General features: G+C 44.2%; 1 protein-coding gene across 1 annotated transcript in view; it reads right to left on the reverse strand.

The window, feature by feature from the left end:
- Window positions 1-557: 557 nt before the first annotated feature.
- LOC117752574 (putative uncharacterized protein MYH16) overlaps window positions 558-12,072 on the reverse strand; it is a 55,148-nt gene continuing 43,633 nt past the window's right edge. The window contains 16 exon segments of the mRNA XM_034570029.1: window positions 558-875; window positions 1,734-1,880; window positions 2,442-2,642; window positions 3,066-3,236; window positions 3,506-3,596; window positions 3,979-4,241; window positions 4,324-4,516; window positions 4,765-4,868; window positions 5,279-5,415; window positions 5,693-5,909; window positions 6,000-6,132; window positions 6,218-6,414; window positions 7,279-7,406; window positions 8,259-8,376; window positions 8,465-8,710; window positions 9,438-9,524. Coding sequence (XP_034425920.1) covers window positions 723-875; window positions 1,734-1,880; window positions 2,442-2,642; window positions 3,066-3,236; window positions 3,506-3,596; window positions 3,979-4,241; window positions 4,324-4,516; window positions 4,765-4,868; window positions 5,279-5,415; window positions 5,693-5,909; window positions 6,000-6,132; window positions 6,218-6,414; window positions 7,279-7,406; window positions 8,259-8,376; window positions 8,465-8,710; window positions 9,438-9,524 — 2,586 coding nt within the window. The 3' untranslated portion in view covers window positions 558-722.

Raw genomic sequence — 12,072 nt, forward strand, 5'->3', positions numbered from 1 at the left:
TAGACTAACCTTTTGCGTCCAACATGATTGTTAGTGTAATTGTTCTGCCATATTAACAAATATCTAATGTCCCAAAAGTTACAAGTTATTTATCGTTACAGCATGTGGGCTTTGTAATGTGCACATTACAAAGCCCACCAGACCGTAGTAGTTGCTAAAAAATAGCTAGCTAGCGTACAGATGAGCTAAGTTAGCCATGTATGTAAACTACACTGTTGATTAAATTAACAATGTAGAGATACAACATTGTTAATTTAATCAACAATAACATAGGTATATATACATAAAAAAGATGTGTTGAATTTCTGCCTGGATTTGAGTAAAGACAACATTGTGTGTACAGTGTACAACAGTACGCCACACATTTATTGTATTTTATTGTTTAGATAAAAAAAAAGATTAGTTGATGATCACAATTTGCATGATACATGACTTACATTCGGTCTTTGTAGTAAAGTGTTACCTCAATTTTAGTACACTTACAGTACACTTTTCCATATTCAAGCTGTTTTTACGTACAAATATTGCATTATTAAGTGAAGATAAAAGTGTGTTGGATAAAAGTTGGAGTGTGTTATGAAAGCTGTGATCTTACAGAGTGAAAGTGAATACATTTCAGATAGGGTTCAATGGGAATGTGCGGTAATCACAAACATGTGGAACGATTTGTTTATGACCTGCAGGATAGTCATGACGGACCATGGCGATGTCAGAGCCGTCTTCTAATCGATCATGAGCTTCTTGAGGGAGTTGAGATAGGCCGGGATGAGGGAGCTGACGGATTCGTTGTCGTCGTTGAGGATCTTCTCCCCTCTGCCCTCGGAGCCCACAGAGCTGGGCGACCTGACCCGGTCCGGGTACGGCGTGCTGTAACCCTGGTGGAGCACGGACATGTATTAGTCATCGTGCAGAACAGCCACACGCACAACAAACTAACTTTGAGGTATTCTTAGGTTTACTTTGTTTTCCCCCTAACAGGGATTCTACCAAATTGTTGAGAATTTGAGTTAATTGATGTTTCTTCAAAAATTACAATTAACATTTAGGATATTTTTTTGTATAATTGCAAGAACTGTTCATAATTGCAACATTCAAAAACATTAGCAATTAGTGCACAATCTAACATCATGAAGCATGTACAGTAATATGCACTGTGCTTTGAATACATCTTAAACTCTACATTACACCAGTTTAACCCCAAATGAGACCAGGTCATTATGGGATGCAGCTGGAGGATCTAACCAGCCGTCGGTGTTAGACACACTGTGAAAGTAGTTTGTTAGTTTCAGTTGGCAATTTTATAACCAACTCGAATGGCCATCAGCAGAGCACATGTGCCTTCGCCAAAGCCCAACAGTAATTCAAAACAACTGCATTTCAACAGTTATTTAATTAAGTGAACGTTTTAGCCTAATGGTTTATTTAAATCAAAGAACTAATCCTGTGTGCATAGTTAATATCAACATTAAATCTCATGGCAGTCACACTTGTAGAATTATTTTTTTCTAGGCCTCAGTTTACTGTTCCAGATGCAGCAAAATCCACACAGTCAGTTTTAATGGTTCATTTAATAAGGAGCCATTGAACATGCTTGAAACATTGATTCACATTCTGACTGAATAAAACAGAACAGCACAAACTGTCCTTGTTACAACAGGCTCACAAAATGCTAAAGAAAGAGCTTTCTTGACTTGGAAGGATGTTACATGAATAAGTGGTTAAACGTTACTCACAGAGGAATATCCTTTGCCAAAGCTGCCTCTGTTCTTGGTCCGGATCTTGGTGAGAGCCGACTCAGCGATATCAGCGCGCTCCTCAGCATCATCCAGCTCGTTGACGGTCTTCCTGTACTTCACCAGGTTCATGTTCGCTTGTTCCTCCTGTAATCAGAGGGATATCATCAAGAGGCATGTCCTGTAGGTCAGTGATTCTCAACGGGTGGGTCGCGGGCCTTTGCCTGGGCAAAAACAAATGTTAAGAAAAAAATCCTGTGCTTTTATTTTGAAGGGGATTTTTAATTCAGTGGAGTGCCGTCTATTCACACTCCTTACTTATGTTACTTAAGTACTTACTTAAGTTACTGAATTGCTATGTATGTTGTATTACCTTGTGTCCTTAAGATGCACTTTTTGGTGTTTAATTAAAATGCAACTAATTGAGTGTAAAAGGGAATATTTCCCTCTCTAGCATCGCCACCTGCTGGTCGTTTTGGTTTATCATTAAACTTGTTTTTTTGTGTTGGCATAATGTGATATTCTGTACTATCTCAGGTTCAAACTGCACCATCTTTTCATTAAATAAATTTGAGAAGTTTAAAATTGTCCTCGATTTGGGTCGCGGCTTGTCATTAAGGGGTGCTGGTGGGTCCCGAAGCCAGACCAGTTGAGAACCACTGCTGTAGGTTACATGGTTTATGGAGAAAGAGGACAACGGTGACGTACGGCCTCCTCCACTTGTCTCTTGTAGGCCCTCATCTTGTTCTGCAGCCGCTCCGCCAGCTCCTGCATCCTCTGCTGGTTCTTCTGGTCCTCCTCCGACTGGAACAGCAGCTCCTTCAGCCGACGCTCGTTCTTCCGCAGCGTCTTCACCGTCTCAGCGTGCCGCTTCTGCTCCGAGTCCAGCTCCAGCTCCATCTCCTTCACCTGCACACAGACACAACTCACTGACTGGAGCTCTGGGTAGAACTGGTACTGGATGTGTGTAGCAATGACGTCAACAGATTTATTATTTCCCACTTTGAAAATGTCATTTGAGCAAACCAAAATCGGTTCTGTGCAGAGATGGTTGGTTATGAAAAAAAAAGTTATCCTTGTGACTGTGTAATTGGACAACAAACAGCCAATCATATATAATTTTTTTTTAAAAAGAATAATAATATTGAACCTTAATATCGATAATGGTAAATATGCAAATGCATTTATTGTGCATAAAATAGATTTTTGTTGGCTCAAACAAAAGTATTATGTGCTTGCAAAATAGATTTTTCTTTGCTTTGAATCACTAATTGAGGGAATGAGGAACAAATATGAAAAATTATAAATGCTTGCAAGTTTGCGAGTCCGTACCTTTCCCTCCAACTTCTGAATAATCTTCTTTCCTCCCTTCAGAGCCATCTGCTCGGCCTCTTCCAGTCTGCTGCTCATGTCTTTGATCTGGGCCTCCAGTCCTTTCTTCACTCTCTCCAGGTGCAGCGTGTGCTCCTGCTCCAGACGCAGCTCCTCCCCCACTCGAGCCAACTGACACAATCATACCAATGAAAAAAACAAGATGTGTGACCACATTTGTATGATGTGTCATTGCACAGTGACGTTCGTGACGCAGCCGATTGCCTACGTGCATGCGCGGCGTAACAGGGAGTATATCGCTGGCCTTAGAAGATGGTGGGACAAGAAATTGTGGTGAGGGCCACAATTCCACGCTGCTTCACGATGTCATAACTACTTATAACTCTGCTGCTATAATATGTCAGTGAATAGATACGCCTTGTGTCTTGTGTGTGTTTTACCTCACAGCTGGTCTTCTTGGCCTTGTCTGTGAATCCCCTCATCTCTCCCTGTAGCTCCTCGTGCTCCTGCTGCAGAGTCTGCAGATCCCACCTCCAGCTTCCTCCTCCCCACTCAGAAGCCGACCTGGAACTGAACACACAGGAGGACAGAGATAAGTTCATCACTTGTGACAGATGTGTCCAGTGACAATGTTTGTGAGCCTGTGTGTCGGTTAGAGCGAGAGATGGAAACTGAGTGAGCTGGATTTAACCAATTTGAGAAGAGTATTTTTAGACATTATGTGGTGATCAGTGTTGATATTGTGGCAGTGCTCAAACAAATCTCTTTGTGCACATAGGGAATGTTAAAATTGTTTAAACTGTGGTGGGTCAGAGGACGTCAGCTGAGTAGACGGTCCTTCATATGTAGCCAGAACACATTTGTGTTCACACAGCTCACTTGTGATCAGATCACTCAGTACAGATGTTGATACACGGTGTGAACGGGGTCTTAAAGTCTGAGGGGCACCAAAGCAAAAACTTGGTGTCCCACCTGGTTGTTGAGGTCACTGTATTTCTCGCTGGCTTCATGCAGCTCTGTCTCCAGGGCCTTGCGCGCCCTCTCCGCGCACTCCAGGGCTGTGCGTGTCTCCTCCCCCTCGCCGACCAACAGACCACAGCGTCGCTCCAGGGCTGCCTGCTCCTCCCTGTGCTCCTCGTGGCTCCGCACCTCCTCCTCCAGCTGAGCCTGCAGCTCCTGGGAAAGCAGAACTTCTGTTAGGACTCAGACTAAACCACAGCTGTAGGAGAAAAACCCACTGGGATGATCATCGTCATACTTTGATCTGCTGCTGTAGCTTCTTGCTGTTCTTGCCGAGCTCCGTGTTGTTCTTGGTGAGCAGGTCCCCCTGCATCTCCAGCTCGTTGATGTCGGCCTCCAGTTTTTTCTTCAGCTTCAGTCCCTCTGCTTTGCCCTTCACCTCCACGTCCAGACTGGTCTGCAGGGAATCGAGCGCCCTCTGGTGGACTTTTCTGACAGGCGGAGAGAGGGATGAATGGATGAAGAAAGAAGGTATTTCTCTACAAATAAACCTTACATGTGTTGATGCACTAAAGCAGGGTTTGAAGGGAGGAAAGGTTTAACGAAACAGGTCTTACCTGCAGATATAATGTACTTTGTAGAGGGGAGATAGAGGACAGGGTGAAAAATATTGATGTTAGAGTGTTGGAGAGAATCAGTGCAGTGGATGAGAGGACTGTCACAAAGGGAGCTGAGGTACCTGGCAGCCTCGGTCTCCTCCTCCTTCTCCTGCAGTCTGCGCTCCAGGTCTCCTTTAGCCTGAGACAACTCCAGCTGCAGCCTCAGCACCTTGGTCTCCTCGACCTGGGGAGAAATAGAGACCCTCAGGTGTAATTCTCACAGTAATACTAATAATTCATGAGCAATATCTGGAGAAAGTGGTCTGTACTCAACTTAACACTGAAACTGCACTCCTACATATATAAATGACTTCCAGCTAAACTCAGGCTCCGGCTGTTACAGTGTTTTAATGCTGCTGGACACTGTTGTTCTCTGAGTCAGTTGGAGATGCCATGTCTGACCTGTGTGGTTCCTCTGGTACAATCTAGCCTCGATGCTTCCTCTAGTTCATGTAACCTGCAATCTCAATATTTATTTTCGTTGTTATGCTGATGACACACTGATGTAATTGACCAAGAATCCATCATAACTCTCTTCTTTTAACGCGCTCTCATTTAATAAAATGTTTTATAACTTCCAGATTTGCTAAGTACCTCCAAGGCTGCCTCAGACTCCTCCAGCGAGGCCTGTAACTCCTCCTTCTCCATCTCAATCTTCTTCTTTGCCTTCTGAAGCTCGTGGACGCTCTTCCCTCCGTCTGACAGCTGGTCTGTGAGATCAGCTATCTCCTCTGTCACACAAAGACAAAATACAAGAGGCTCAATAAAGTCTTTTAGAGGAGCAATTGGACATTTCAGGAGGTTTTATTTGTAGCCAAAAGCGCAATTGACATGTGCATTATGTATGAAGCTGGTGCCATGTGTGGTAGTTGGTGAGGTTTGTGAACACAGGTATAGTGTGGCCGCTCTAACCTGATAAAATGGTCGCCGGAATGAAAAGTAAGGCATTCTGCGACGCACACACTCAGGAAGCCCCCCCACCCCACGCTCCCATGTGTGCAGTCATACCCTGGTAGGCCTTGTTCTCCCTGCGCAGAGCCTCCAGCTGCTCCAGAGACTCTTCATGTACCGTCTTGAGTTTGAAGAGCTCGCTGGCGTGCTGCCGGCACTCCTTCTGGCAGCCCTCCACCTCGGCCACCAGCTCCTCACACTTCTGCTTCCAGTCTCCGAGCTGCTTCTCCAGGACCCGCTGCTTCTTATCCAGAGCCTGGCCGCAGCTGCCGACCTGGCACAAGGGAACACATGTTCAAGGACAACAGACAAAGAAGTTCATGGCACCGCAAACACTCTGTGTGCCATGTGTCTGCTGCTCCACCTTCTCCAGGTCCATGCAGAGATCCTCCACCTCCCCCTGCAGCCTCTGTTTAGTTTTCTCCAGCGAGGAGCATTTGGCCTGCGTGGCTTCCACGGCCTCCTCAGCCTCCTGCAGCCTGGTTGCCAGCTTCTTCCTGTGACACACACGTCATTTAACGCACTGAGATGCAATCAAAGTTTTAAATGTGACCGATGACTGCCAGTGTCAGCACAACGTACTTGGATTCCTCCAGCTCGTCCGCGTGCAGGATGGCGTCAGACTCGTGTTTGGTCTTCCAGTGCGTCACCTCACTGTTGAGTTTGGAGACGAGGCGCTGCAGTTCCTGTTTGCTCTCCTGCTCCTCCTCCAGCTGCTCCTTCAGAACCTCGCACTCCTGCCGCACCGAGCCCAGACTGCTGCTGACCGCCTGCTTACACTGGCAACGACACCACAGGCACATGTCAATACATGACTCACATTACAGATGTTTTTTATCTCCGCCAACAAGGTTATGTTTTCAGCCCTGTCCAATTGTTTGATGCCTGGCTTGTTTGTTTGCAAGCATTGATCACACAAGAACAACAGGACGGATGAAAGTGCAGCTTGACTGAATTAAAGGGGGCTGTTGGACCTTGGGATGTGTGCTACTGAGTGCCATTCTAGTTTTTTGGTTTGTTGGTTTGTTGGATTATACAAAAGAATGCTAAATGGGTTTCTATGAAACTTGGTGGAAGGATGGGCCACAAAGGGGGCAGATCATTGTAAGATATTTTTCTTTACATATACACTAGTTTCCCCTGTAGTAATTAATGAATCTTGATGGGAAAAAACAGTCATATTTATTAAGAGTAGGTGAATTTGGTGCTGACCCAGATAAAATTGCAACTCCAGTGAGTTTCAAGATGTTTTCATAAGGGGTTTGTTGGGCCATTTATTAGAATACAGACTCATCATTAACACTTGTTAAGCTAAGGTAATAAATAAGCAAATCTACAGGCTTATAAGCAACTACCTCATGGCTAATAAGTGAACCTCAAGTGTTATGGAATGATTTTATTCATATTTGATATCCATCCATCCATTATCTTTACTCCCAGCTGAAATTAGCGGGAGGCTGGGGACACCCTCTACAGGTCATGGTGTATGACAGGGCTGATATACAGAGACAAACAACCATTCACTGTCATATTCACACCTACAGTCAATTTAAAGTCTACAATTAATCTAATCCCCAATCTGCATGTCTTTGGAGCACCTGGAGAAAACCCACTGATCCAACTCCTGAGCTGAAAACACCGACCTTGACTTCCTCGTCCAGTTGTTTCTTCAGCTCCTCCACTTGGGTTTGGAGCAGAGTTTTGGAGCGGGCCAGCTGACTGGCTCTGCTCTCGGCCTCCTCCATCTGTCGACTCATGTCTGTGTTGTCGGCTGAGAGGACACACAAGAAACAGCATTTTGAACCACTGCAGCACAAACACATAAAATCTGGCATTTTAACACGTCAGCACCTGATCTGATCTCAGACCCACATATGTTCAACACAAGAAAGCAATGAAATCTGTTTGTCTGGTATTTACAAAAGCATTGTGTCATGTACACTGCACCATGAGAGTATTGCTCAAAGGTTTTAGCTTGTGTCAGGGGGCTAAACTAATAGTTAATAAAAGAACGACACTTTTCGTTCTTTTATTAACTATATTAGTTAAGTGCTTGCATTGAGATCGAACAGCTCTTGCCTCCCTAAAGAGTCTGAACACTGTCTCTGTACATTCAGCTTTTATAGCATAGCTTATGTTGCCACCTGTTGGAAATCCCAGTACACTACACACCTTTCTGTGTTCTACCATATACTAAGGTTAGAGACCTTAACAGCTGGGGATCTGTGTCTTTCAATAGGGATTCCTCCAATATTCCCACTACTCTTTCAGGGAATTAAATTGCACCTCCTGTTTTCCTGTCTCTGTTGTGCTGATTTAATTTCCTCTAGTTATTTTCATGTGAACCCAAAGCCTTAAAGTTCAAACTTCACTTATGAGGCTGATCTTCTGATATTCCCCCTCTAACATGACAAGGAGCCTAAAACTACAACTTATTCAACACAATATTACGCCTTATTCGAGGATAATAGAATATTATTATTATATAATAATAATATTATTATCTATTCTACTTGAAATAATGCACCAAACATTAATTGGTTTGAATGATTTGGGCAAAGACTGAGTGTGAGATCCAGAACAATGGTCAGAATTCAGTTGAGTGAGTCTAACATCATTGTACCTGAGAGTCTGTTCTTGGCCACGCTGAGCTCAGTGAGCGCCCTCTGCAGGTCGTCTCCTCTCCTGTTGGACTCGGACAGCTGCTCCTCCAGTTTCTTCATCTGGCAGTCCGAGGACATCTGCAGCACAAACACACCAGCACGCGTCACGCCAAAGTCACAACACACCGGCTTGGTAAAAATGAAAGATCTGACAGCAGATTCGAACCTTGGCTTTCTGCAGATTGTCCAGCGATGCAACCAGCTCGTCCACCTCCATCCTCAGGTTCTGCTTCTCCTTCTCCAGCTTGGCCCTGGCCCGCTGCAGAGCCTCGCACTGCTCGCTCAGCTCGGCCATGGCGTCGCCGTGCCGCTTCCTCAGAGACACAGCCAGAGCTTCGGAGTGGACAGAAGACTCCTCCAGGTCTCTCCTCAGACGCTGCAGCTCAGCCTCACGCTTCTTGTTCACCTCCATCTGTTCACGTAAAAAGAAAAACAAGTTTGTGGTGTTGGAAAACATCCACAACCGCATGTCGTAATGTGTTTTTGAAGACTCTGATGTAACCGATTGATTTGAATATGTTGCCCACAGGGTCTAAATTATTCTGGTTATTCAAATGAACTGTTTATATGGTGTCGTGCAAATTTTATCTGTGCAGACTGTGCCTCCATGTGACGTCAACAACACAAGATGGCAGCGCCCGTATCCGAGATGTTTTGGCCTAATTTTTTATCTACGGAAGGGAGTAGAGATGCATTGTCCATCTTTATCTACAGTCTACGATCTGTCTGCCTGTCTACGGCACTGAGGATCTGAGGAGTTGCAGTGTTGACTCCAGCTCAAATACTTATACTTTTATCCACTCGGTTGGATTAACGTTAAATTTGATACAGATATTCCAGCTCCCTGGAGGATGAGTCCTGCTGATGGTGCTCCTGGTGATCAATTAAAAGTGGTTCAGTCATCCATAACTCCCCCCAAATTTTCTTTCTTTATAAAAATGTCAAATACATCTTTGGTTTATGAAGAAAAAAGTAATTCCCATCAGCCTCAGATGTACTTTGTGTTTAGTGCTCATTAGTGATAATAGAAAGGATGGAGCTATCTGTCGTGTGTGTGTGTGTGTGTGCGTGTGCGTGTGCGTGTGCGTGTGCGTGCGAGCGTGCGTGCATGCGCGTCTGAAAGACTGTTACCAGTTTACCTGAGAGGCTGTGACCCCTCCTGCTTCCTCCAGCCGGTCAGTGAGATCGTCCAGCTCTCTGGTGAGATCTGCTCTTTGCTTCTCCACCTGACAGACACAGAGGTCATGGAGAGAAGGTTAACAGAGAGTGAACACTGAGTACATATATATATAAATATATAATAATTGGGTCCGGACTTTTTCTTTCACACATGCACAACACAGCAGGAGGTTCTCTGCACAGATGCATCATATTCCTTAGCATTATGACATTAATTTGCATATTAAGGTGCGAGGTGCAGCAGACAGAGACAGGAAGTGACATATTGACTCTGCTGTGTATCACATGATCATGTTTACCGCACCCCGACACCATCCTCAGCTCTTATCGCCACAAACTATCTTGACATCTTCGTCTGTGTCTTTGTGTATGACACCACTTTTTCACCGGGAGACATTGGTTTTCTTTTTGTGCATTAGTCTGTTGTGCATTAGAAGCTTCATCAACCCCCCCACTTACTCACGGTAAATCCAGCAGGGGGATCCCTGTGGAGTTCAGTGCATGTCTGAAACCAGCTTATTATCTATCTTATATCAGCATCAGCCCCCAAAAATCCAATTTGTTCGTGCTCTAATTCTTGTGAAAAGACTTCACATTTTCTTAGAATTACTTATTCTTCAAAGCGATAACAATAGTTATTTAATTTATTATCAACAATACCTCTTTATTAATTTGTCATTTCTTTGGGCTTCAAGTGAGATCAAAAAGATACTGAATACAATGATAACACATCAGCACCTTCAGTCATTAAATATATGTATCACACTTAAATCCACAGGGTAATATACATAATAAAACTTGATACCATTCATCCAATAAAATATAAAATACACAAATACAATATTCAAAGCTACAGAAATGTTGACAGTCCCACGCGCACTAGACCGTCTCCATGACAGCACACATGGTGACAGTTTAAAATGAATGCAGGGCCATTACACGCACAAACAGCCAGCGCACTGTACTTTAAAGCACTTGTTGTTTTTACGACAACCTTTTACAGCTGGTTTAAAGACGAGTGTAGCTGTTGAGACTGGTCTGTAAAAGCTGCAGTCCCAGGCCTCCCTCATAGCAGCAATGAGCCACAGCCATCAACACACCTCAGGCAGAACAAGGGAAAACAGATGATACTCACTGGGGGCCTCCCACACACACACACGGACACACACACACACACACACACACACACACACACACACACACACACACACACACACACACACGGCCCAAAGACCCTGCCCTACCCTCTGTGTCTACAACCTGGTGCTGCATTCAGGGATAACACTGAGCGCTCGGCTCACTCATCGCTCTCCTCTGCTCGACTGCCTGAGTCAACAGCTCCACTGGATCAGCACCACCCGACACCACTCGCTCCCATTCACATGCTAAGGGAGGCTCGGTGCTCCCAGAGTCTCCTCGCGGAGAGGGGAGATCCATCTTTATTTGCACAAGAGTGTGAAAGATTAGGAGTGTTCCTCTGAGCAGCGAGTGCCAATAGGCCAATGTGTGTATCCTGTGTAAGTATGGTGTCAGTCCACCCATCAACTCAGCCTCCAGTGTCACTGAGGTATTCGAATCTGATCCAAACTATGTTAGCACCCTTGTTTTCCTAACAATTAACAAGATGGGATAAAACGATTGCGAAGGTGCGTATCTGTCCATTCATCTAAATCTAAAGGTGGTTCTGACTCAAAGGTAGGGTTGATAAGAGGTTTCTGAAACACTTTCTTATCTAATTTGTTAAAATCATCTTCACAGACTGTAATAAACACGACCAATCATTTAATTTGGTCTTCGGCCAGAGCGACATACAGTGCCGTAGCAGAGATGGTAGCCAGAGTGAGTTAGTGAGTGAGTCACGGAACATCTGGCTTTTGGCAGCTGTCAGGTAGTTCAGTTGTGAGGTTGATGTGTTTTGGAGGCGTAGCTTTGACGAGAGGGCCGATGGGAGGTGGTGGGATGTCTCAATTGTGTTTTTTTCAAAGTGTAGCCTGCTCTTGCTAAATTTTCCAGGATTACCAACCCTAGCTTTAAATGGTCATCTCTGTTTTCACTTCAGTAACTTAGCCAATGACCTAAAATAGTTTCAGTTATGTACTATAAAGAATTCACAGCTACTCCAAAGGGAATTCAGCTGTAAGTACACAGGTACAAGTCAGTAGAACATAATCCCACATGTATTTGTAAAGAAAAGTATGCATGGAAGAAAATGCAAGTGCAGTTAAGTTCAGTTCTCATCTTTGTATGGTGTGTGCGGGGAGAACTGGACTGACAATGTATCAGCAACAAAGTATTGTTAAAGGACAAATGTTAAACCTACTTTGTAATGTAACACAGGGATTGAATACTTTAAGGGTTACTTCACAAAAAATCTTGAAAAACCCAAACACATTCCTTTTTAAAATGTCAAGCTGAGGATAAGACACAATATCACAAAGTCCTCCCTCTTTGGAGGCAGAAATCTTAGACGCACCAAAACTTAATCTGTGTGGCTGAAGATAACATTTTCCTATTGTGGTTAGTTATTTTCCGTTAATGAGGCTGTGTAACCGAAATGTTCATGTGGAACAGTTGATAAAAGGACAATATAATCCA

This window comes from Hippoglossus hippoglossus, chromosome 19 (assembly GCF_009819705.1).
Source record: "Hippoglossus hippoglossus isolate fHipHip1 chromosome 19, fHipHip1.pri, whole genome shotgun sequence".
NCBI classification, from domain to species: domain Eukaryota; kingdom Metazoa; phylum Chordata; class Actinopteri; order Pleuronectiformes; family Pleuronectidae; genus Hippoglossus; species Hippoglossus hippoglossus.